Source organism: Jaculus jaculus, chromosome 2, assembly GCF_020740685.1.
Source record: "Jaculus jaculus isolate mJacJac1 chromosome 2, mJacJac1.mat.Y.cur, whole genome shotgun sequence".
Taxonomy (NCBI): Eukaryota; Metazoa; Chordata; class Mammalia; order Rodentia; family Dipodidae; genus Jaculus; species Jaculus jaculus.
In genome coordinates, this window is record NC_059103.1 from 124,007,636 (window position 1) to 124,032,995 (window position 25,360).

The 25,360-nt window shown below is 42.8% G+C and overlaps 1 protein-coding gene and 2 long non-coding RNA genes across 4 annotated transcripts in view; 2 read left to right on the forward strand and 1 right to left on the reverse strand.

Moving 5' to 3' along the window:
- The window catches only part of LOC123458504, a 50,358-nt gene extending 32,545 nt beyond the window's left edge, over positions 1-17,813 (reverse strand). Inside the window, exon 1 of the long non-coding RNA XR_006635693.1 lies at positions 17,739-17,813. This is a non-coding gene — a long non-coding RNA (uncharacterized LOC123458504). The remainder of the gene's footprint in view (positions 1-17,738) is intronic.
- Positions 17,331-21,236, forward strand: LOC123458503. Of its 2 annotated transcripts, XR_006635692.1 has the most exons (4): positions 17,331-17,660; positions 18,231-18,608; positions 18,822-18,960; positions 21,123-21,236. It is a non-coding gene; the product is annotated as an uncharacterized LOC123458503 (long non-coding RNA). The 2 variants fall into 2 exon arrangements; XR_006635691.1 differs by lacking the exon at positions 21,123-21,236 and having other exon boundaries at positions 18,822-19,042.
- Positions 21,237-21,246: 10 nt separating this feature from the next.
- On the forward strand, positions 21,247-23,669 carry Sox17 (SRY-box transcription factor 17). Its single transcript, XM_004653353.2, has 2 exons — positions 21,247-21,823; positions 22,361-23,669. Exons 1-2 carry the CDS (start codon positions 21,517-21,519, stop codon positions 23,311-23,313), a joined length of 1,260 nt encoding a protein of 419 aa, XP_004653410.1. The 5' UTR covers positions 21,247-21,516; the 3' UTR covers positions 23,314-23,669.
- The last annotated feature ends 1,691 nt before the right edge of the window (positions 23,670-25,360 follow it).

The following is a 25,360-nucleotide window of genomic DNA, read 5'->3' on the forward strand; positions in this document are numbered from 1 at the left end:
ACTTTAGAAAAATATTTCCTTTTGAGGCAGGAAGGACAAGTAAGATGTTTAATTGGCAGCTGGCAAACTCATTTGCTCAGTGTTGGTGTGTTAGAATTATTCTCACATCTCTGCACCCGGGATACCTCCATTTACAATGAAATGGACACCCAGGCAGAAATTGAGTGATTTCCATATGTTATGTTTTTGTTATGCCAGGAACAGAACCCTGAGCTTTGAGCTTGCTAGGCAGGAGCTCTATCACTGAGTTACATCCCCATGGCTGATTTCTACATAGTGGCATACTCTCACAGGCTTATGCTGGAAGAAAACAACCTGGGTGGTGCAGATCTCAATACGTAGAAAAGCAACTATTTTCTTATTATCCTTTCACGGTCCTGAAGAAAGCATCTCACACAGAACACAGTCCTGTGTCTTTAAGTCTATTTACAAAGTTGTTTTATTTCATATGGATGAACACAAAATATTGATCAACAATGAAACTTTTCTTCTATGTAACTATTTTTCTGACTCATTCAACCCCATTCTTACATAAAATCACTGAACATTTGACTAAGTTCTGGAATTCCTTAAGTTCCAAAGTAAGTTCCAAAGTAAGCAAGGGAGAGAATGGTTGATAAAGACATATTATCCCATTTATACTAGGAGAACAAAGAAACACTACATGTTGAAGAGATTTTATTCCATCCTTGCATTAATTACTCAGGTCATTTTAACTGATTAACTTAAGATAAGCTTATCCTTTTTTTTTAGTTCTTCAGAATTCCTGAACAAAACTTCATCTTAATAAAACTGAGCAAGAGTGAGGTGAAAAGCCACTTTCATCCACTCCAGATAGGAAGATAAAGAGGATAAATTTCATTTAGGATTCTAAACGAATTTGTACAATGCTTTTAGAAAAAGTAAAAACAAAAAGCTCTTTCAGAAGAATTTATATTGTAAGACAAAATTTAAAATTTATCTATTAGTTTAAAGTTTTGCACCAGAATTTTTGTCTATGAACTAGTCTGGACTAGTATGGACATTTATAGCTAAGGTGAAATGTGCCGGGCGGGGGGGGGGGGGGGAAATGATAAAATCCTGATTTTGTCATCAAAGGGGGCTACTCCATGGTGCCAGTATCACAGTATCAGTCTGAACCAGACCTTCAATATGTATCTTTTCCAGATTATCTCTTGCTCCTAATTTTTAAAAATAACTGCATTATTGAGATAAAATTAATATCCAGTGTAGTTCACTTGTTTACAGTGTACAATATAGGAGGTTAGTATATTCAATTTTGTGATCATAACCATACTCAAGTTTAAAATAATTTTATTAGCCTCAAAATAACCCCACACCCAGCGCTAAGGACTCCATAATCTGTTTTCTTCTTATTAACTGCCTATGTGGGCATTTCATATAATCAAAATGAAGCAATTTGTGGTCCTTTATGATAAGCTTTTTAATATTCTTCTTAATGTTTCCAATGTTTAATGTTTAATTGAAGAATTAATTTGAGAATACTTTCAAACCTTCAAAGAAGTGTTGCTAAAATAAAAGTTGTATAATCCTTCCCTAGTCCCTTATCCACATCAGCCTATTATCAATCATATGTTGAAAGGTTTCAATGTCTGTTACCTGTAGCAACACAGTATTAAAAATAGTCATAGTTAAGGGCAATTTACTAAAAAATGCTTATAAATAGCTTTCTGCAGTGATTTGGATTAAAGCTAGGACCTTAAGACATGCTAGGCAAGCATTTCACCCTGTGCTACATCTCTAACCCTTTATGAGCAATATGAATTGCTATTATGAATTTTTTCTGAAAATGATTTGAAACCAGATGAGACTGAGGTATGCTCTCACCAGATCCGCTTAATTATAGAAATTAAGTGAAAGATGTGCATTTGTTTATAGGCAGTTTTATTTTTCTTGTGTGCCCAGCAAAATTTAGTAACATGAAAGCTTAGGACTGACTATAGGAAGTGCAATGAGGGCATATGAGACAGAGCTTTAAAAAGTCAAAGGCATATCAAGTTCTTTTCCATTAGTCTTAGTAAACTGGAGTCATAATTAATATCTATTAAGTACTTACTTTTGGAGAAAGGTGGCATGAAGAGGTATACAGAGAAATAAGATATAATTGCCAATTTTCACAAAGGTAATCAATTCCAACATATTGAGGCTAGAATTGTGTTAGCAAAATTATGACAAAGTGATATGGAAGATAACAATAATTCTTCCTGGAAGGAAAGAAAAATGCGCTGTGAAACCTTTGAGTCATTTTTCCCCCTTTGGGTAAGAGGCAGTAAAGATGACCCAGGCTAGATTCCTTTTATAGAAAAAGTGATATGAGGAAGTTTATAAGATCCTATCCTCAAAAGTTTTTACTATTTTACAGGTAACCAGGAAGTTAATTATTAACGATAGCTATGGCCAGCCCCCTTACACACAATCCCAAGCCCTTGGGATTGAATCCAGGGTCCTAACGTATACTTAGTCAAGCAGTCTACCACTTCACTCTACCCTCAACCCTTAGTTAAAAACTTTTAACATGAGCAAGCAGCATGGCCTAGCCATGGCCAGGGAAGTGAACCCACAGGGTATTCAGAATCAGGGCCGTCTGCAGATTCACTGAGAGGGCCAAAGGGGAGAGATCTGGGACGATGAAACACACTCTCACAGAGTTTATAATCTAAATTTCAGATATGAAGTTATCATGATGCTTAGCCATAGTAAATATTATTGCAAAAATATTTCATAAGCAGTGTATTATAGAGGTTGGGATATAACTTGGTGGTAGATTATGTCTAGCATGCATGGGGCTGGAGGTTTAATCAGCACACACACACACACACACACACACACACACACACACACACGAGTGTGTGCATGTAAGAAGTATGTTGCAGCCCATCTCTAGCCCTCACTAGAATGTCTTTGTAATTTAAGTGAGCGGAAGTCCTTCAAGCAATGGAGAAGCAACATTGCAGCCCATGGGTATATGGTGGAATGGTCCTTTGTGCATGTGTAAAATCATATTAGCAGTGTATAACACAGGGGAAGCACAAAATGTGGAATGGAGCTCTGACATCCTTGGTTGTGACTCTCGGTGAGTCATTTCATCTCTCTGAACTCCATTTCCTTTTGAAAGAAATGGAAGCAGTAGAATTTTTTTTTAATTTTTATTTTTTATTGACAGCTTCTATACTTACAGACAATAAACCATGATATTTTCCTCCCCTCCCCAACTTTCCCCTTCACAACTCTGCTCTTCACCAGTAGAAATATCTTACTGGCAGGATGATTTCTGAAAGTAACTTGATGTATACAAAAATATTCTAAGTATTATGTAAACGTATTTTGCAAAAAAAAAAAAAAAAAAAAAGGCCAAAGAATTTTTCCAAGTGTATGTCCTTTGAAAAGCTACACCAATTATTTTAACAACTTTCACAAAGTGATATTATTTAAAAAATATTTTTGCAAATCCATGTAATCACAAAATAAATCTACAGCTGGGCGTGGTGGCATACATCTTTAATCCCAGCACTTGGGAGGCACAGGTAGGAGGATGGCTGTGAGTTTGAGGCCACCCTGAGACTCCATAGTGAATTCCAGGTCAGCTGGGCTAGAGTGAGACCCTACCTCAAAAACCAAAACAAAAACGAAAATAAATAAATCTGCAAGAGAACCATTTTTCTTTTGTATATTTCTTCATGCTGTAAATTTTTCTTTTTTTTTTTTTTCTTGCTTTCCTTCTTTCTTCCGGTACCCTTCTTTACAGAAAGTTCTTAGTCAAAAAGATGTGAAGATGATTATGGATGACTGATTTTGAGACAATATGTGGACATTTAAAATAGATAATATTTGCAGATGATTTGAACTCAAGAATGTTATTTATTAAAAGATTAAAATGAGACTATATTATATGATTTAGGCATCTTGAGAAGTCAGTTAGTTGCCATTTAAAGTGAAAAGATTTGTAGGTAAATAGTTCAAATACCTGCCTGGAAAGTCAAATGGCATGTCAAATGACAATTATAAGCCTCTGTCTGAATAAAGGGTGTAGGATGGTAATAATTGGTACAAAAATATAAATATTATTTTACCATTTCTCATGCATGGAAGTGTGTCATCACTGCTCTTTGGCCATGGTAGGAACAATAGGAGGATGATGAGAGCCCCATATTTTCTCCACAGCCAGGATTTCAAGTGTACTTGGAAAGTCAAAAGCTAAATGATTTGGAAGATGGAGTAGAAGGCTTGTCTTAAAACTGCTATGGAAGGAGAGTTTGGACAAAACACCTGATTCCATTTGAAGAGTGGACTGGTCTGTGAGTTGCTTGTCTCTCAGGTGGAGGTTCAAAAGGTGTGTGCGACAGTCCTGTGTGTCAGAGCTGCAGGCAAAGGCTCAACCCTAAGCCTCTCCCCCCGCCCAAAATGGATTGGGTATTAGAAACTACTCTTCAATTTTTTTTTCATCAGTAGAACAGAAAAAAAAAAAAAAAACTTGCTGTGTAAGAGTCACAGTGGTTAATAAAATAGACTTAAATATTTGGCATCAGAAGAAAGAATTCAAATCTGTGGTTGAGGATCAGGTCACTGGCAGGTTAAGTTAACCTGAAGGCTCCTGTTCCCCTTTGCCTCCTGGCCACTTGGTTTACTTCTCACCCCCTTTAGCCTGTTGTACCTAAACTAAGACCCAGGAGAGGAAGCTGAGTGATTCACATCTTCACTCCCAGGGGGCCTAAGATCCTGCAGTGACAGGCAATGCAGTCAGTAGATGGCTCGATGTGGATTCACTAGAGAGGTGGTGCAAGTTTTGTTGTTGTTTTAATTAGATATCTCCTCTTTCTTTCTTTTTAAAATAAAGTCTAGTAACAAAATGCAAAACGAATGAAAGGGCCACTATTTTCAGAACCCTTGCCTGGTCTATCTGCGAGAAGACCTCTACCCTCTCTGTCCCACCTGCAGGGGAAGCGCAGAAACCTCAAGGAAGTGGAAGGGAACTCTGAGAGCAAAGCCAGTCACCTGATACTGCCGAAACCATAATACAAAACATGAACTGGTATTTTGCCTGCCCTGACTTTTCTTAAAATTTTCTACTACTACTTCTCTTCCTCTTCCTCCTCCTCCTTCTTTAAAGTATGGCTGTGCAACAAGTCAAAAATAAAGAGAAAAATCTGGTACTTGTGCACTTGGTATGCTGAGAAACCTTTCTTTAAAGAACATTTACTATTAAATTGTGATTGGAATTCACAAGGACTGAGTCATCTCATGCCTAGAAATAGTGATCAGAGCACAGGGTGAGGGGGTGGGCCAGGAGACATGTCCTCAGATGTCCTTGTTTGCTATGGGTGTTGGAATCTTTCTTAGTGAATCTGCAGGTGGCTTGACAGAGATTCCTTCTTCCCAGCTCCTGGCTCCAGGTGAGAGCTGGGCTCTCATCCCCTCAGCAAACATCTTCAAAGAGCGTGTTACAGATACAAAGAAGGTGGGCAGATTGGCTTTCTCCAAACACAGGGAGACTGTCCCGGGAAGCAGGTGAAAATCGTATTCTTAATCACAACAAACACAATTAACTGGCAACTAGATTAAGATACCTAATCAGCCAAAATTATTTAGAGGTTGTTATAAGCATTCCCCTTATTCAGAAAGTTCTTAGTTACACTTTGAGATAATACTCTGTTAATGAAATACATGCTTGTGGGGTGTCCCTTTCAGAAACATTCCTTTTAAAGTGACATAATGAGGCTTAAGTAAAAGCAATGAAAGCTCTAAAGGGGAAGAGTGATTTCATGAAAAAGAGGAAATATGAGCATGTGTACTCTAAGCTTCCCTAGCGTTAGTTCAACTGAGGACCACAGAGAAAGTGTCAGAGTGTCAGTGAACCTTTATACACTCAAAAAGTTGGCGTCAGGGGCTGGAAAGATGGCTCAGCAGTTGAAGAAACTTGCTAGCAAAGCCTGTTGGTCCAGGGTTCAATTCCCCCAGTACCCATGTATAGTCAGATGCACAAAGTTGTACATGTGTCTGGAGAGGCCCTGGTGTGCCCATGTTCTCTTTTGCTCTCAAATAAATAAATAAATAAATAAATAAATAAATAAGAAGTTTTTATTAATTTGGTGGCATTCTCATGATGGGTCAATCAACTTCACTATTGAGCAGAAGATTTTTCAAAGAAATGGCCAACACAGATGATATCTCAGGAAACTGGTCCTAATAGGCAGGGAACAGATGGCAAAAAGTGTAAAACATATTAACTGAAAGAACAGTGTTTCATTTGTGGAAAAGAAAGGCACCTTAACTACTATGGCAGGATGGGCTCAGGATAGATGAAAGGAGTTGGCCATAGGAAAATATCTGTGGCCTTAATAACATTCAAAAGGAAGAGGACACAGATTTTTGGGAAGAAAGAGTGTGACATGTTCTAGAAACAGCAGTGTTCAGCTGGCTAGAATTTAGGAGTGGAAAGATGGGGTACAAAGAGAGAAGCAGCCAGTTGATGGGGCACCACAAGGTCACTATTGTGGGCCGGGTATCTTCATAAGGTTGACTGGATTAGGAGACTGTGATGCTACAACTATGTATTGGATTGACCTCATTAATAAAATCCAAAACAAGGTGGGGATGTAGCTTAGTGGTAGAACTAGGAAGCCCTAGGTTTAAAAAAAAAAAAAAAAAAAAGCCCAGATAAAATCCCCTAGAAAAGTGCTAAAAAGTATTCACACCACTCATTTTTCATAAATAGACTGTTATAATAATTTGTTGTCAATCAGAATCACATGAGTACTAGCAAAACTAAAATTTCCTAGGCCATTTAGTAATTGAATATTCAACTGCCTGGGGATTATAGTTTCAGTTAGCAAAAGCTTTCAAACTGACAGGACATATTAGAGTACATGTCACTACCTACAGCTCACACCAGTTACTGCAGGTACATCTGGCTGACAGCTATTTGAATCTCTCATGCTGAGAATCTTGGATTTCTCAGAGGCTGCCCTTTCTGGTCCTGAGACATTTCTTCAGCTGCTTTTCTATAGATTTAACGCAGTTGTACCCTCTGCTTTTAGGTCTGATAAAGGAAGAGATTTGGCCCAAGAGAAGAGCCTGGGTACACGCGCACCCCGCTTGTCCTGCAGTTGAACGGGGACCTGCACCTGGACCTACGGCCCTGGTCTTTGCAGAGGGACAGCAGCACCTCAAGGCAAACGTGGCTTCCAGAGGCGGCTGAGCATGTTCTGGAAACACGGTGGCTGGTCTTCGTTTTATTTCTACTGACTTTCTCTCTCACATCTAAGATGACAGTGACGCATGGGAACCCATTCATGCATAGAAGCAGTGTAAAGCAGACTGGCCAACCCTACTCTTGGCAAGTCAGGAAACCTGACTCGTTACTCATTATTTTCTTCATGTAAGGTCATGGAGAGTGTGGGAGGGGCTGCCAGAGGGGAGAAACAATGTATTTCTGAAGTATTGCTTAAAGCTGCTAGAAAGTCTAATATATTTGGAAAAATCTTATTTCATGGTTGTTTCTTATTCTTCCTAAGTTATCTTCCTCTCTCTCTCTCTCTCTCTCTCTCTCTCTCTCTCTCTCTCTCTCTCTGTGTGTGTGTGTGGTATGGAATCCAGGGCGCTGCTCATGCTGGGTACTTATTCTATCACATCCCCATCCCTTCTTTATGTTTCTTTAAAATATTTCATTTATTTACTTATGAGAGACAAAGAGACAGAGAGAAAGACAGAATGGGTACTCCAGGGCCTCTAGCCAGTGCATACAAACTCCAGATACGTGTGCCCCCTTGTGCATCTGGCTTACGTGGGTCCTGGTGAATCAAACAAGGGTCCTTAGGTTTTGTAGACAAATGCCGTAATCACTAAGCCATTTCCAAAGTCTCTTATTTACAGTTTGAGTAAAAGAAATTATACAAGGTTAAGTTGATATCTAGTTTTGCTTTAGTCATGACTTTAAGTCCAAGGAATATTTTTTATGGTATTATGTTCAGTTTCAAAACTATGAGGGATACTCTTTAAGACAGTGTTCTATAATTTGTTTTTTTTTTTTTTTATTCCTAAGGAATGTGCCAGCAAGTAATGGCATTGAGGAAAAGAATGGCTTTAGTTATAGTCATATTTAGTACTTTAACTATTTTAAATAAATCCAAACCAGTAAATTAGATATAGTGGCACATGCCTATAATCCCAGCACCTGAGAGGCTGTGGCAGGAGGATTATGAGTTTCAGGCTAGCTGGGCTATGTTGGGAGACCTTGTCTCAACACAAAATAAACAAACATACACTTAAACCAATTACTCTTTCTTTGCTTTGCTGTGGACACAGTGAAAGCAAGGTACTCAAAAGGACTGCCCAAAAATGCTGGCTCATCCAAGAGCAAAGCAAAGGGGATGTGAGTATGGCTGGGAGGTGATTACAGTGAGAGAAATGTACATATGTTGAAGGACAGAGGAGCCATCTTTCACACTGTAGGAGAGGGATTTGCAAATATGATATGTGTTAGGAAGAACCTTAAGATGCTGGAGGAGAAGAGCCTAGAGAGCACTAAGTAGGGAACTGACTTCACAACTCAGTGTAGGTGAGAAAAATTCATTCCAAAAGCATACACATCTGCTTGCTTTGGTGACTCCTGCTGTTAGTAGACTACTCTAGGAGGAACATCGAGGTCATGCCAGATATCTTGAGCTCCTATATTGAGGATATATGAACTATACACCTAAGAATATAGCTGATAAAACAGAAAATCAAAGCAAGGAATTAGTCCAAGATGTGAAAATCCCAACATAGTAATATAAGAAACATGAACATTCCTGAAGGAATCTCAGGAAAATACCAAAAAATAAAAATAAAAAATCAGCTCAACGAAAATAGGAGGGTGATACAAGATGAGTAAGGAGGAGATAGATACAGTGGCTAATGAAATCATATCAAAGCAGAAACCCAGAGGCTACAGAAATCTTAGCACTAAACCAGACTGCTAACAGAGCAGTCAAGGCTCAGGGAACATTGAAGAAGAGAGGGAAGGCAGATTGTAATAGACAAGGAGGGTAGAAATTTCCAGAAGTACAGCCCCCACTCACAGAGGTGGACTGAGGCTTTAATTGCCCCACAATGAATAACAGTAACCCTACTGAGAACCTGCAGGGAAAGTGGGTCTGCGGGAGAGGGGACATAGACTATAACCTTTATTAAATAAATAAGCTATTTTTTTCAAAAAGATATGAGTAAGGAGATATAAATACTGAAGAAAAACAATCTGAAAAGCTAGAAATGAAAAACACAGTAAAGTAAAAAAAAATCAAAACTCCATACAGCCAGGTGTGGTGGTCCACACTTCTAGTCCTAGCACTGAGAGGCAGAGGTAGGAGGATGGCTGTGAGTTCAATGCCAGCCTGAGACTACATAGTGAATTCCAGGTCACCCTGGGCTAGAGTGAGATCCTACCTCAAAACAACAACAAAACCTCCATAGAAAGTGAAGGTAGAGTATATGAGCTTAAAGAAAAGATCAAGGAATTCAAGTACTCCAACAAGAAATTAATAAGAAGGCATGACACTTGAAATAATCCTTCAGACTAAAGAGGAGGAAAAGCACAGGCATGAAGCCTTAGAAGCCTGCTGAAATAATACTTAATGCAAGATAGGAATAGAAAAACATCAAGCACTACAAAATCAACAAGAGTATGAATTAATATACACTTTTCAAAACTAAATCTGAATATAAATTGTCTCAATTCCCCAATCAAAACATACAGACTAGTGGAATAGACAAACATACATGATCCTTCTGTTTGTTGTCTCTCCAACAAAAATTTCTTCATGAAAGACAGAAGCTACCTTAGGGTGAAACGATGGAAAATGGTATTTCAAATAAATGGGAATAGGAAACAAGCAGGTGTTACGGACTAATATCTGACAAGATAGACTTCAAAGCAACATAACTTAGAAGAGATAAAGAAGGTAATTTTATACTGATTTGGGGAATAATACAACAAGAGGACATTATAACTCTAAACATAAACACACCAAACATGGGTGTACCTAATTTCATTAACAAACACTATTAGATGTAAAGTCAGAGATAGCCTCAAGCACAATAGTCGTGTGTGACTTCCATACTCTACTTACCAACTGATAGATCAACACAGCAAAAACATTAATAGAAGCTTCTGTATTAAAGGATTTCATAAAAATTAACTTAGTGTACATCTACAGAACCTTCCATCTAAATGCTGCAGAATGCACACATCTTTTCAAGAGTGCATGGAACTTTGCCTATAATAGATCTTATATTAGGACACCATCCAATCTTAACAAATGTAGGAAAATTGAAATAATTCCTGGCATTCTATCTGATCCTACTCTAGTACATACACAAAGTCATATAAGTTAAACAATTCACAATTGAACGATGCATGGGCCATTAAAGAAACTAAGAAAAAAATCAAAAAATTCCTTTAATCAAGTGATACTGAAAACACACAACATCAAATCTTATGGGATGAAATAAAGACAGTCCTAAGAGGCAAGTTTATAATTCTAAGTGCCTATATTAAGGAATTAGAGAACTCTGAAATATGGTGTTTTAAATTAGGTGTCCCTTATAAACTCTTGTGTTCCAAATGCAGGAAGAGGTGTGTTGCGGGGGCTGGACTTTGATGGTTTATTAACCCCTAGCTTGCCAGTGTTTGTTTGGCAGACTCTCCTGCTGCTATTGTCCACCTGATGTTGACCAGGAGATGATGTCCAACCTCAGCTAATGCCACATTTGCCCCTGCCATCACGGAGCTTCCCCTTGAGTTTGTAAATCAAAATAAACCCTGTCCTTCCATCAGCTGTTTTGGGCTGGGTGCTTTGTGCCAGCAACATCAAATAAGCTAACTATTACATGAAATAACTTAATGAAGCATCTCAGGACCTTGGAAAAGAGAACAATCCCAACCAAAAAACAGTAGACAAAAAATAAGAGTATGGCCGGGCGTGGTGGCGCACGCCTTTAATCTCAGCACTTGGGAGGCAGAGGTAGGAGGATCACCAATGAGGTCGAGGCCACTCTGAGACTACATAGTGAATTTCAGGTCAGTCTGGACTAGGGTGAAACCCTACTTCAAAAGACCAAAAGAAAAAAAAAAATAGAAATTTTCAGGAAAATGGATGGATCTGGAAAATACTATACTAAGTGAGGTGACACAAACCAGAATGTTCTTCTCATATGCAGATCCCAGCTTGAATTTTTAGATTTGTATCTAAATTGGAGTAAGAGATACCAACTTGACCAGGTGATCAAGGTTCATATCTATCACCAGTATTTGTCATGCTCTGATATTAGCATGCCACCATTTCCATAGGTTTCCTGCAAAGAATATATGAGCCAAATCAGCCTGTACAGACCATAAATGAAAGGCTGCATGCTCTGAAAGGTGTGTGGGGTGGAGGAGGAAGAGAGAAAGACTGAAGATGCTTGGTAGTAAACAGTGTGATTCTGTGACTCAGAAGGAGAAAAGGGAGTGCCAGAGCAGTTTGCAAAATATAAGTTGTATCTGCGGCTTAGATGACAGTGCCATAAAGGCATCATGTTCATTTTCTGATTTCTACAGTTTTGTGGTGACTAGGGGAGAGCATACTTATTTCAGAGGAGCCCCCACTAGAGAACGGGCAATGAGTGATGAGACGCAGTGCTGTGGCTTACTCTCAAGTGGTTTAGAAAAACTAGTGACACATACACATACACATACAATTTACTGTACAGGATATGAGAGTATATTCATGGTGTATGTTCATGGTCAATATGTTAGTACTACTATATATGAACATAGTGTATACTCATATTGCTTTATACATTTATACTTAGAAAGAGAAAACAGGATGGGGCAAGTACAGGGAAATGTTTATGTTCATTTAGGTAGGGACAGATGCATCAAAAAATAAATGCTAACAAACAGGAAAGTCTTTGTGAAAGTCATCCACTCCTTTGTTCCATCTTGCAATTTCTTTGCCAGCTTGACATTATTTCAAAATAAATGTTTTAAAAATAATGTAGTATTTTTATGCCTTTATTAGTAAGAAACACTAACTTGTAGGGACATCTGTAATATTTTAGATGGCAGACTCATATTTTAACATTCTCCTTAGGAATTACAGAACTTGAAGGGAGGGTGTGTGCTATGTGGTCATTTTAGCTGTATTATTCAATATATGTCAATCAGAATGTTAGACGAAATGTGTCATGATAGGAAAAATGTCAAAAAGAAAGAAATTTCAATTTTATCTCCAAATTCTGGTTTTAAGTTAATCACAAAGATAATAGTACTCCAGTAAATCCCTGGTCTAAGTTCACTGAAACAGACTCTGCTTTTCCCTGGATCAAAGGTGGGACTATCTGTACAATAAATAGTTAAGTTAAATTGAATTTTTATTTATTTTATTTTTGCGGGGGGTTTTCGAGGTAGGGTCTCACTGTAGCCCAGGCTGAACTAGAATTCACTATGGAGTCTCAGGGTGGCCTCGAACTCACGGCGATACTCCTACCCCTGCCTCCTGAGTGCTGGGATTAAAGGTGTGCACCACCACGCCCGGCTAAATTGAATTTTTAAACAATTCATTTCTAGGGGTTGGGCAGATGGCTCAGTGGCTAAAGGCACTTGCTTGCGAAGCCTGCTAGCTAGGGGTCAATTCCCCACCCCCACCAACCACCCTAAGGCAGATGTCAAGGGGCTCACACATCTGTGATGGCAACACACCCGAGGAAAATGGGAGGTGGAACTCGAAGAACCCAAAGGTCACTGGGCCAGCCTGACATTTCTTGGCAGTAGCAAGAGGTCCTGTCTCAAGGTCAAGGAGCGCAGGCACCTTGAAGTTATCCTCTGACTTCCACATGTATGCTCTGGAACACATGTATACACACACACACACACACACACACACACACACACACACACACACACATACAAATATAATAAATAATTTAAAAATTGTAAGTTTTACAAACACTTTTGCTCTACAAATAATAGCATTCTATTATAATACAAAGCTATAATATTACAACCCCTGGTTTCCATTTTATCACAGTTTGCTACTATTGTTTTTCTGTAAAAGAATCTTCTCTAGCTCCTAATTGCCTCAAACACCTATAGCCAGCACCACCTGCATTCAATAGCATAGTTTTACTTAGTCCTCTTCGGCTGCAACAGCGCCTGTGAATATTTGTTCTCATCTTTAACTGGAAAAGCTAGGAAGAGATGAAGCACCTTTCTCTTCTTTCTTCCTCCTCCCTCATTTTATTTTTCTTGAGAAAATTGATCTTAAGGCAGTTTAAGTGATTTTTAGTTTACCAGGTAGCAAGCTATTGAGCTACCAAGACTAGGATCTGGAATCTTCCCCTAGACAACACAGAAGGCCTAGGTTGGATTGGAATACTTGTAAATTATTCTTTCTTGGAAACATACAGGTACCAACCACAGTGATGGAGATTAAATGCTGCTTTTAGAGTGTTCAGGAAAGTTTCCAGGATCACATAGGTTAGGACTGATTTGAAAGGTATATTTTTGTGCTTTATATATTTTTTTCAACTGGAATGTTGAGTGTTTTAGAATCCTATGAAATTTTTCCTTGCTAAGTTTAGTTTTAGAAGGTAGACATGTACAAATTTTTCTATACCATAAGTAGAAGAATGTTTATGTTCAAATGCAATAAAAATGCACGATAGTTTACAGAACACTTCCTAAAGTTTTCAAGCAGACAATTTTGATTAAAGTATGACATTATTAAATATTACTATCATAGGTTTAACATATAATGAAATTATCTGTTTAGTTGTTATAATTCATATATTTTCAGTTTGTTAAATTGAACTTTCTCTTACTTTTCTTAGCTTACCTCACTATGTAAATACACATTAATTTACTTCTTTCTTTATTAAATATTTGTGTAGCATCTATTTATGTGCCTGGACCTATTTTAAGTAGTTTATGAGTAATGACCTCATTTTATCCTCATAAAGCCCTCTGAAGTGATTGCTATCATTATTCTCATTTACAGATGAAGTTTAAAGACATTTCATAACATTCCAAAGACCCGCAACTGGCGGCTGTTGAGGTGGAATTCAAGCGTAAGCAGCACATCCCCCATGTCTGTGCTCATTACTGATATGCCATGCTGTGCTAAGCCTCCGACTTAACAAGGGCTGGGTAATTATTTGTTCATTAAATTAATTGATTATTTTCTTGTCTGTTACTATGATTGGAAGCACTAAGCAAATCCCTCAACTGTTTTACCCTTAATTTTACACCTTAACAACACTTAGAATGAAAGAATTTACCTAGCTGTGGTACATGCCTATGTATTTTAAACTGGCTCCGTACTGGGTGTTGAGTAGCCAATGGCTTAAGTAGGTGATGCATGAGACCACAACAATTCAGGGTAATTAATTAAATCTTTTACAGTCAGAAGGAACATAACAGAAAATTATAAATCTTCAACTTCCTTATAAGTGAACTTATGATTCATTTAACTCTGAACTTTTCTCATTCATTTTAGTTGAACTGGAATCGGTATGGAACAACAGTCAAAATAAATGAGATTTAAGACTGGCACAAAAACAGACACGAAGATCAATGGAATAGAATAGAAGATACAGGTAAAACTTGGAGCAACTATAGCCAACTGATCTTTGACAAAACGGCCCAAAATGTGTATTGCAAAAAAGACAGCATCATCTACAAATGGTGCCGGAGAAACTGGATAGTCACATGTAGAATGGACCTGGATCCTCTTCTCTCACCCGGCACAAAATCCATTCCATGTGGATCAAGGTCCTCAAATAAGACCTGAAACTCTACAATGACAAGAAGAAAGAAATGGGAGAATACTCCAAGATAAAGGTGTAGGCAAAGACTTTCTGAGTAAGACCCTAGTAGCCCAGGGAATTAGACAAACTCACAAACATTGGGACCTCATGAAACTGAAAAGCTATTGTACAGATAAATGACCCATCAGCAGAGTCAATAGGCAACCTACCAAATGGGAGAAAATCTGTGCTAGCTATACAATCGACATATGTTTAATATCTAAGCTCTACAAAGAACTCAAAAAAAAAAAAGCAAATAATTTAAAAAAATTAAGCAGCCCACCCAAAAAGTGGGGCAGGGAATTAAACAGAGTTCTCAAAGGAAGAAATACAAATGCCCAACAAACACCTAAAGTGATATTCAACATCTTTGGCCACTAGGAAATGCAAGTTAAAACAACCCTGAGACTACATCTCACACCAGTCAGAATGGAAATCATCAGAAAATCAAATGACAGCAAATGCTGGTGGGGATATGAGAAAAAAGGAACCCCCTATTCACTGATTCTGGGAGTGAACACTTGTATAGTCACTAGAGAAATCAGTATGGCGACTCCCCAAAAGGCTGAAATCAGATCTACCATTGCATCCAGCTGTATCTTTTTGGGCCAAACACACTAAAGACTTTACTATTGACTATTGAGATACTTGTTCAAGTGTATTCATCAATGTTCTATTCACAATAGCTAGGAACTTGAATCAGCCCAGATGCCCATCAATAGATGAATAGTTAATGATGATATAGCACATATACACAAGGCAGCTCTACTCAGCAGTAAAAAAAAAAAAAAAATGCAATTTTCAGGAAAATGGATGGATTTGAAAAAAATCATACTAAGTGAGGTTACACAGGATCAGAAAGACAAACATCTCATGTTCTTCCTCATATGTGGTTCCTAACCTGGAACAGCTTGAGATGACGAGCAAGCGTCAGAAGTACTGTCAGGGAACTAGAATGAAGCTTGGGAAAAAAGGGGAAATAGGAAGGGAGGGGAGGATGGGCTTTGTATTCTGCACTGTTCATGAAGAAATTGATAATAAGACTAGTTTTCCAACCCCAACCCCTACCCCAACAACAAAAAAAGACATTTGCTTTTGCCTTATATCCACACGATTACACATGCACATTCTTAGCTTGGATTTCCATGTTGAATGCATTAAGAAAAGCAACAGAGTTTAGTTAAGTTCACAGTGAAATGTCAGATGCTTAATGTCTGCAGACAGAGCCAGTGAAGGAGTGGGTAGGCGAATGTTACCCACCAGAAGACATGTCCATAGGCGAGTCTTTAGTTTAAGATCTACAAAAATCCATCCTGGTGCATTGCCCACAAGGTTGATAACCCCGATTGGCGGCTTTGTAGTAACTATAAGCATTTATTAAAGAGTAATGCATTGAGCACTCTAGGGACACAAAGGTGAGATGAACAAAGACCCCGTGTTCCTAATAAACAAACCAAAGACAAAATTGTTGGCAGGGTCGGATAACCAGACCTAGAGAGAAGGAATCAGCAGAAAACTAACAGCATGGATTCCAGCAAGGATCCTTAATATTTTCCCTCCTGCTTGGAAACTTTGGAAGTCAACTTAGGTTCACGTTCAAATATGATATATGTGTGGGTAAAGTTGCCCAGTGGAGGTAATAAGTGCTGTTAGGAGTGGCCCTGTTCTATAACCCACTTAAGTTTGATCACTTCCATGATCACAGAATGCACACCTTGCCTTCACCAAGCATCTGGCACATCAGTCCTGCTTTGCAGGAAACTTGGCAACAGTTTTCAGAGTGCAAAGGCACCTATTGCCTCTACTACTAAAAAAAAAAAAATCAAAGCGCTTGACTTACTGCTGTCAGCATCACTTTCCCATGCCAGGAACCAATTACAGGACCACAGCCTGGGAACACACGGTGGACTTTAATAAATCAGGGAGGAAGACTAATGCTATTGCACTGTACATTCTTTGGAGGTAGCAGTCCTGTCTGCTCTCCTTTGAGGGAACAGAAGTGTTCTCTGCTCACAGTGGGCCTGCAGCTGGTAAAGCTGTCCGGTCAGGTGAGGATACACCTCTCCTTAGAAAGCCCCGGTCTCTGGTAAGAAGAATGTTGAGTGGACAATGACTAACCAGCCAGCCAGCCAGCCACCTCTACCTCTGCCTACATGGAAAACCAAACCACATTTGTGCAAGGCCAACTCCTAAGAGATGAGCAAAGCTGTATGCATTTTCTCCCTCACCCCCAGGCCACCTCCCCAATGGAGTCTGAGATTCAATACACCAGGCAATAAAGGGAGGGCGCACCCATTTCTACTGGAGACCACAGTAGGGGGGTTGGGGGATCTAAGAAACATTCCCGCCTACCAGTTTCTGAGCTGGGAAGTGGACCCGGAACAGCGCATTTCCTGCTTGGCCTGTGTGCAAACTCAAGGCGAGGCCTAGCTGGAAAGAGGACTCGGTCGAAAAGCCGCAGGCTGCCAGGTTGGAGATGGGGGCGGCCAGGAGGACAGCCAGGATTGGAGAGGGCTACAGGCAGAGGGCAGCGAGGTGTCTTGAAAGTAGAATGCGCGGTCCCATCCAGTTAGGAAAGGAGGGTCCCCAAAGCCACTCTTGCTGTAGCCCTGTTTTGGACCCCCGCGAGAGAGGCAGGTGTAGTCAAGTGTACTTTGGAGTAATCCTCCTTGGGCCAGGGACGCTGGGTGCTGGCTGGCTCGCTGGAGCGGGTGACCGCTATCTTCCCGGCCACTCCTTCCTCCCCACCTCTCCCCTCCTGCTCGCGACCTTCGACCTCCATCCTGGACCCACGGGGAACTGGGAGGAGACGCTTAAAGGTATCTTGGGGCGCGACGACGCCGTGTAGGCGCCGGGCGCGAGGTGCCAATGAGCGACGTGGTGCTGCGTGGCCCTACCTGGGAGGTGCGGAGCAGGGGCCGCGCTCCTTGCAGTCCTCCACAGCCCCAGGGGTTCCTGAAGACAGCCTCTAGGGGCCCGGTTTATAAATGCAAAGACCGTATTGTTCTTTGCTCCTGGGACACCATTGTCCGTTTCCCAGGTCCCGCCGGGAGTGTGAGGGGGGGCTGGAGGCACGCACTCCCCTCCCCGCCCCCGCCCCTGCGAACTTGCGCTCTAGGGACAGCGCTGGGGCCTGCGACCCTGCGCCTTGGACTTGAGGCCCCTTTATCTGGCTCCCGCTTTCTGAGCAATGGAAACACAAAAATCTGCGGGGAATCACCCACCCATCGTTCGGTCTCCCAGAGGCCGGTGGAAAAGCGTGGCTCTGACGCTTTCACATTTGAGCCTTAGCCCCTCACCTTCCCGGGTTAATGCCCGCGCCCACTTGCCAAACACCCCAAGTGATAACGAGCATGGCTTTTTGTTACATTAGTTGTTTTCTCGCCCAGCCTCAGGTCCTGTCTGTGGACTCCGGGATGTGGGTGCCGCCAGGAGCCCAGAATTCGCGCACTGGGCGTTGCGAGTGTCACCGCCGGCTGCGGAGTAGGCATGCCAGGCTCCTGAAACTCGTCCCCTTCACCAGTAAATCTCTGGTGTCTGGTGTTGAGCAAAGCCAGCCTCGCAGGAAGCCACTCCGGATGTTTGCTTCTTTACATGTGGCATTTGTGGCTGGCTCTGATAACGTGGCCAGCTCAGCTTCCAACACCGCGTGTAGTTCAGAAACTGAAGTATGAGTCCACACACTGAGCGGACGCATCTGCGGCCCCGTCGCTCACAACGCGCCACCAAAAGTAACTGTCAGGAGAATGGTCAGAAATTAGATCTAGGTAAGAGGACGGGATTGGGGAGTAGTCTGGGGAAAGGCACCACAGTTGCTTCCTGGTAAATTTAAGTGAAGGCTTATAGTTCCCTGGGTGTGGGGGGAGGTGAGCTGGTGGTGAGGGTGCGGTTAAGAAGTAGGGGAGAAGTACAAGAACGTGACCCTCCAATGCCATTTCATCCCATCTCTGCCCTGATTGCTTGGTAATCGTTCCTGACAGATCAGTAGCTTGTCTGCAAGAGCCCAGGAACAAGCGCAAAAACAAGGAGGCACGCATGTTTTCTTCCCCACCCGGGCCTGGGCCTTCCCGGGTCCCAAGCGCACTTCTGGTGAAGGGCTGACCTTGCAAGAACACGAAGGTGAGAAAGTGTAAAAGCGTGGGTAGACATTTTCTGCAACTGCCCTTGAGTTATATTTGAAGAAAGTAGCCAAAAAAAAAAAGAGACCAGTATTGTTTTTGTTTAGTTTTCATTGTAATAAAACTCATGGTTCACAAAATATTTCGCTGTTACAGAAAATTCTGCTCTGACATCTTTGTAAAGTTTTTTGTTACTATCTGCTAAAGTCAGTGCCAGGGTGGATGGACCTGGGAGACCCAAAACTGGAGGATCACTCACTGCAAGTTGGAGGCCAGGGCCACAGAAGGAAACTCCTTCACAAAACAACAAAAAGTTAGAAAAGACACTTTTTTAAAAAATCTAGTTGCTAGGGGAGTAATTTGTAATACTGTTGACTACTCCCATAGTTTCCTTACTTATAAAACCATTTATAACACGATTTTATTTTAGTTTCAAAACAATTTTTCAGAAAAACGCTTTAAAGCAAAGCACATTATCAGTTACATTTGTTTACGATCAATTTCTTTCAAATCAATTCAAAAAACACATCTCATTGATTTCTTTAAGAAGATTTAAATTTTTTCCTCATCTGAACCTTATAGACCAGGAGCTTTAACCACTGTCAACATTGCCTCTTCGGGGAAGACTATGTACAAGGGGACAGAGAGTCACCAGTGCTTTTCAGAGCCATAAATAAAGAAAAGGTTGCCTTAAATGGTTCTGTTGTTTGGAGAGAGACATGCCAGAAATCAAAGACCAGGAGTTGACTAAAGCTCTGCAAACCAGTAGAAAACATTGTCTCTGAAATAGCATAAGAAGCTGCATTTTACCACTTTGATCCAAGATATAAGCACTAAAATAATGAGCCTTTCATATTAAACGAAATCTGTCTGGAGATTGATGTATTGAATCAGTGTCCCTTGTAACTCAGGCTGACCTCCAGTTCCCTGAGTGGTGGAGGATGGTGTTGAACTTCTGATCCTCTTGTCTCTAGCAGCTGAGGGTCCGGGATTACGGTGCCCAGCACTTCCCTGGTTTATGTAGGGCTGGGGATTGAACTACAGACCCTGTGCTTGCTCAGCGAGCTCTCTATCAACTATCAACCGAGCTAGGTTCCCCCTTCTTCAATTTTTTTTTTTTTGCCTCAAAATTATGAAGGAATGGCAACACTAGTTTCCTTAGAAAACAGCACAAATATGAAAACAAATGCCCAACACAACAGCTTGGCTCGGTGCTTTAGAGCTCCTAGTCTGAAAGCAGACTGCTGCTGGCAGTTTCACCCTCTGAATGCCTTGATCTCAGACTCATTCCTTAACCTCTGTGCCTGTTCCCTTCCCTGTAAGCTATACTAGTGTCCAATTCATAAGATTAGTTGAAGGCTCACTACTTGGATAAAGTGTGGAGGATGCTACTAACACTATGTCATATGTATGTACTATCCACAAAATGTTTTGAAAAATCCCCTGAAAAAGTTCTTTCCGGTGTAAAAATAAGTTACTCAGATTCCCTAATCAGTCTCAAGAGATACACAGAACTGTTGTAGTTATCTGTCCAGGTAAATGCCTTAAAGTGACAAAGAGAGTTATTTTGCTCCTTACAAGAATTGCTCTCCTTCCTTCATAAACGTATACTTAAATGCATATTGATCCTGCCTTTCCATTTTATTTTTGTGGTGCTAGGATGAAACCAAGGGCCTCTTGCAAGCCTATAACCTGAAAATCAAAACTAGGCTTTACTTGAGCACATATTAGCAAGGTGTATTTACCTTACACATTACATATGGGAATTTTCAAGGACTGGTTTAAGCTTTTATTTCTTGATGTGTGGAACTATTGGAGAGAGGACATTCTGTATTTAACCTTTTTTTTTTTTTTAAAAAATACCATTTCTTTTGAGCATAGCGTTTTGAAAATAATTTAAGCAAGATTAATTCTTGGGATGGGAGATCTGAAGTATCTCTTGTGTGGGGGTGGGGGAAAACATGAAAGAAACTACGGACAGTTTTGGTGGGAGGGTAGATACCCTGGAATAGCTGTTGGCGGGTAATAAATATGTGATTTAGAAGAGACTAGAATAGATATTTAGAATGCCAACTACTACTACTGAGGGTGAGAACCTCTAACAGTACAGTCGTCGCCCCCCCCCCCCCCCACCCAGTTGAATGCAGCAGTCTTCCTTCCCAGGTCGCAGAGGACTTGGCGCCAGAGCCCGGCTCCAGCCAGTTTTTCCCGGGGCAGGTGTAACCTAGGACGCAGGACTGGGGGAGGGGAAAGAGGCGGGCGTGGGGTTGAACTGGGACTTGGGACTCGGACCACCGGCTGGGCGTGGGCCTAAGGACGCGGGTCCGGCCCGCCCCCGCAGCGCCATTGGCCACGTCTATACAGAAAAGGGCTCCCGGCGGGGCCCCCGCAGTGTCTCTTGGTCAACCTCGGGCACTGGATCTCGTTGCACTTGGACTGGTCCTGAGCGAAGGCGGCGGGTTCGCGCCTGGAAACCCGCGCAGCCCTCGGGGCATCTCCGGGCTCGCTCCCCACCCCTAGTCGAGGGTAGCGGAGCGCGGGGCAGGTCTGGAGCGCCATGAGCAGCCCGGATGCGGGATACGCCAGTGACGACCAGAGCCAGTCCCGGAGCTCGCTGCCCCCGGCGATGGCGGGGCTGGGCCCGTGCCCCTGGGCCGAGTCACTGAGCCCCCTCGGAGACGTAAAGGTGAAGGGCGAAGCGGCGACGAATAGCGGAGCACCCGCGGGGGCGTCCGGCCGAGCCAAGGGCGAGTCTCGCATCCGGCGGCCCATGAACGCCTTCATGGTGTGGGCTAAAGATGAGCGCAAGCGTCTGGCACAGCAGAACCCGGACCTGCACAACGCCGAGCTGAGCAAGATGCTAGGTGAGCCCGCGCCCCAGGCGGCCGGCCAAGCGCTGCTGGGTCCCTCGGCCACTTCCTTGATCCGAAAGGTGTCTTTACGAGCCTTGCGATTGACACCCTCGGTGTGCGTGCGGCCACGTCCTTCCCAGAGGGCCCTCCGCTCCCTTTCCACCTCCCGACTCTCCAAACGGGCATTTGGCGGTGGCCTGGGTCGCTGGGATTTCCCGGGTGGTGGGCAACGATCACAGTGACGAGGGAGGCGCCTCTGAGTGGCGACCTGGGCCCTCCTGGTCCTGGTCCTGGTCCTGGTCTTGGTCTTGGTGCTCCGTCCGCTTCCCAGCCTAGGGGACACTTTCAGTTTTTTTCTAATTACACGGAAGATGGGTGGGACGAGAAGCGGCTGAAAGCGGCCTTTGAGAACGCGTCCTCTCTTCCGTGCGGCGCGGGGGTTCCCCGGATCTGGGTTCTAACGCAAGGTGGAGAGGACAGTCAGGTAGGGCTCGTTGGCGGGAGCGCCGGAGTCACCGCGCGCCCTCTCCACCCTCCCGCGCCCCGCAGGCAAGTCGTGGAAGGCGCTGACGCTGGCGGAGAAGCGGCCCTTCGTGGAGGAGGCCGAGCGGCTGCGCGTGCAGCACATGCAGGACCACCCCAACTACAAGTACCGGCCCCGGCGCCGAAAGCAGGTGAAGCGCATGAAGCGGGTGGAGGGAGGCTTCCTGCACGGCCTAGCCGAGCCGCCGGCCGCCGCGCTGGGCCCCGAGGGCGGCCGCGTGGCCATGGACGGCCTGGGCCTGCCTTTCCCCGACCAGGGCTTCCCCACCGGCCCGCCGCTGCTGCCCCCGCACTTGGGCGGCCACTACCGCGACTGCCAGGGCCTGGGCGCGCCCCCGCTCGACGGCTACCCGCTGCCCACACCGGACACGTCCCCGTTGGATGGGGTGGAGCCGGAGCCGGCCTTCTTCGCTGCCCCGCTACCTGGGGACTGCCCGGCGGCTGGCACCTACACCTACGCGCAGGTGTCGGACTATGCGGTGCCCCAGGAGCCGTCCTCGGGCCCCTTGCATCACCCCCGGCTGGGTCCCGAGCCCGCCGCCGGCTCCGCGATGTCGGGCCTCCTGGCGCCCCCCAGCGCCCTGCACATGTACTACGGCGCGATGGGCTCCCCCGCGGCCGCGGCGGGGCGCGGGTTCCACGTGCAGCCTCCGCAGCAGCTGCCACCCCAACAACAGCAGCAGCAGCACCCCACGCCCGGCCCCGGGCAGCCGTCGCCCCCTCCGGAAGCGCTGCCCTGTCGGGACGGCGCGGACCCCAGCCAGCCCGCCGAGCTGCTCGGGGAGGTGGACCGCACGGAATTTGAACAGTATCTGCACTTTGTGTACAAGCCCGAGATGGGTCTTCCTTACCAGGGACACGACTGTAGTGTGACCCTCCCAGACAACCACGGGGCCATTTCCTCCGTGGTGTCGGATGCCAGCTCTGCAGTATATTACTGCAACTACCCTGACGTTTGACTGGTCCCCAGAAGCCCCAGCCTGCAGGTCAGAAGCACCGTTGCTCCACGCTTCCTGGAAGAGCAAAGGAAATCCTTAGCGTCATGTTTCTTTTTTTCCTTTTTTTTTTTTTGAAGTTGCCTTCGCACATAATTTATGGTAATTTATTTTGTCTGCCACTTGAACAGTTGGGGGGGAGGTGTTATGGGAAGCTTTGTTTTAACCTATATTCAGGGACTTGTTCTCCATCGTGTTATCATCCAAACCTGGTTTGTTTCCAATCTCCTTCAAGTAGCCCAGTTTTCATGTGTCTAAATACAACTTGCTCCATTTCTTGGAAAGTATTGATCAAAGAAATTTTGTCCCGCATGTTTTTTTTTTTCAATATCCTAAAAAATAAAATCTAGAATCCTGTCCTTTTACTTTAGCAGTGCCTCTATCACTTTCGTCTTACTGGGGATCAATTTTAAGGATCATCCGTTGGTAGGTACTATATAACTATAAGTATGTAATTACAGTCTTCTTGCAGTAGCCAACCTAAATAACTCATATAGAAGCCCTAGTAAATGAACAGTGGATATACACGTGCAATTGTCTCATTAGGGGGAAAGTTTTCTGAGAATGAGCCTGTTTTATACATTCCAAGTGACCTTGCCCTCTAAAAATAGTACTGAGTTTTTAATTCTGGCATGCCACTGGTTAAGTGGGGATGCCCAAATGTTTTTGGTTTTCTTAGTTGTTAATTCATAATCTTATGACTTGTGTAAGGGGGCATTCCTTGCCTATATCCCACTGTAATCTTTATCTTACCCTTCACTCAACAGTTTGCTTTTAACCTAACCGGCACATTCCAGGAAGCGCCGTTCTCGCTCTAAGAAATAACATGGAGGAGTTGCATGAACTAATCAATAAAGCTTGCATGATGACTTAGTAAACTTCAGTATTTAATTTTAGTTATGCCTTTTGCTGTAGGTACATAAGTGAGCTTCTCAAACTTAGGGGGAGAATCTAGATGATGTGTGTGCTTTACAAATACTTTTTTACTGTAGCACTAGTAGCACTTGTGAAGACCGAGGCATACGTGGGAACTGATAGCTTGCATTGGGTGTTTCCTGTGCCAGATGTTTCCTCGGTGTCTTTCTGCATAGTTTGTGCCTGAACAAGCCAGGAAGCTCAGGTGCTGGTCTCTTTTTATTTTGCAAGTGACAGGAGGCACAAAATCCTCTCCTGCCACACATACAAAGGGTTGGCGTTAACATTTTTTTCTGTGGTTCTGGGCATTGGATCGAGAGTCGCTGGCACGCTAGGCAAGTGCTCTGCCCGTGAGCTGCCCCCCCCCATTATTAGTTTTTAACATTTATTCACACTGTTCCTTCCTGTGGATTGTAACCACAGACACTGGACCTTACACATTCTGGTCAGAGTGTAAAGTATATGGCAGAGCGCTGAATTGAAAGATTCGGCTAGATTATCTTGAAGATGACAAGATATATACTATCTCCTGGATACTTGCAATGGAAGGTTTCAGCTAGGAAATGGTAAGCCTTTTTATTGAAATATAATTTTTTTTTAAGTTTTTCAAGGTAGTGTTTTATTCTAGCCCATGCTGACCTGGAATTCCTCAGGGTGCCCTTGAACTCCCTCCATGCCCTGCTCTATTTTGTTAGATATAATGGGAACTAAATTTTGATTTAAAAATTATATTTAAAATTGCTAAATCTACCTCAGAATTATGGTCTAATCCAATTAATCTTTAGTGTTCTCTTTGCCACAGTATTTGTTTCTCTAGTTCCAAAGAGGTTGTCTGCCCCAAGCCTAAATTCATATATTGGGGTCATTCCCCAGTAGATAAGGGTTTCCCTGACCATGGTTTGAAGTCATGTGACCAGTTCAGATTTTCTGTATTTATACATTTTGGAGCATGAGCAGGAGATATTAAGCTAACCTGTGGCTGCCATCTTTTTAAGAAATTGAAGATAAATATGGAAAAGAGGAAGGGAGAAAAAGTTTTTTGGGAAAAAATCTAAAATCTGATTAAGTTATTAACTCCTCACTACTTGTAAGTGGG

Excerpts from the sequence above, each read along its gene's own strand:
- Sox17 (XM_004653353.2), top strand. The coding sequence starts at position 21,517 with ATGAGCAGCCCGGATGCGGGATACGCCAGTGACGACCAGAGCCAGTCC. Across the intron at positions 21,824-22,360 it reads CGAGCTGAGCAAGATGCTAG|GCAAGTCGTGGAAGGCGCTG; the intron begins GTGAGCCCGCGC and ends CGCGCCCCGCAG.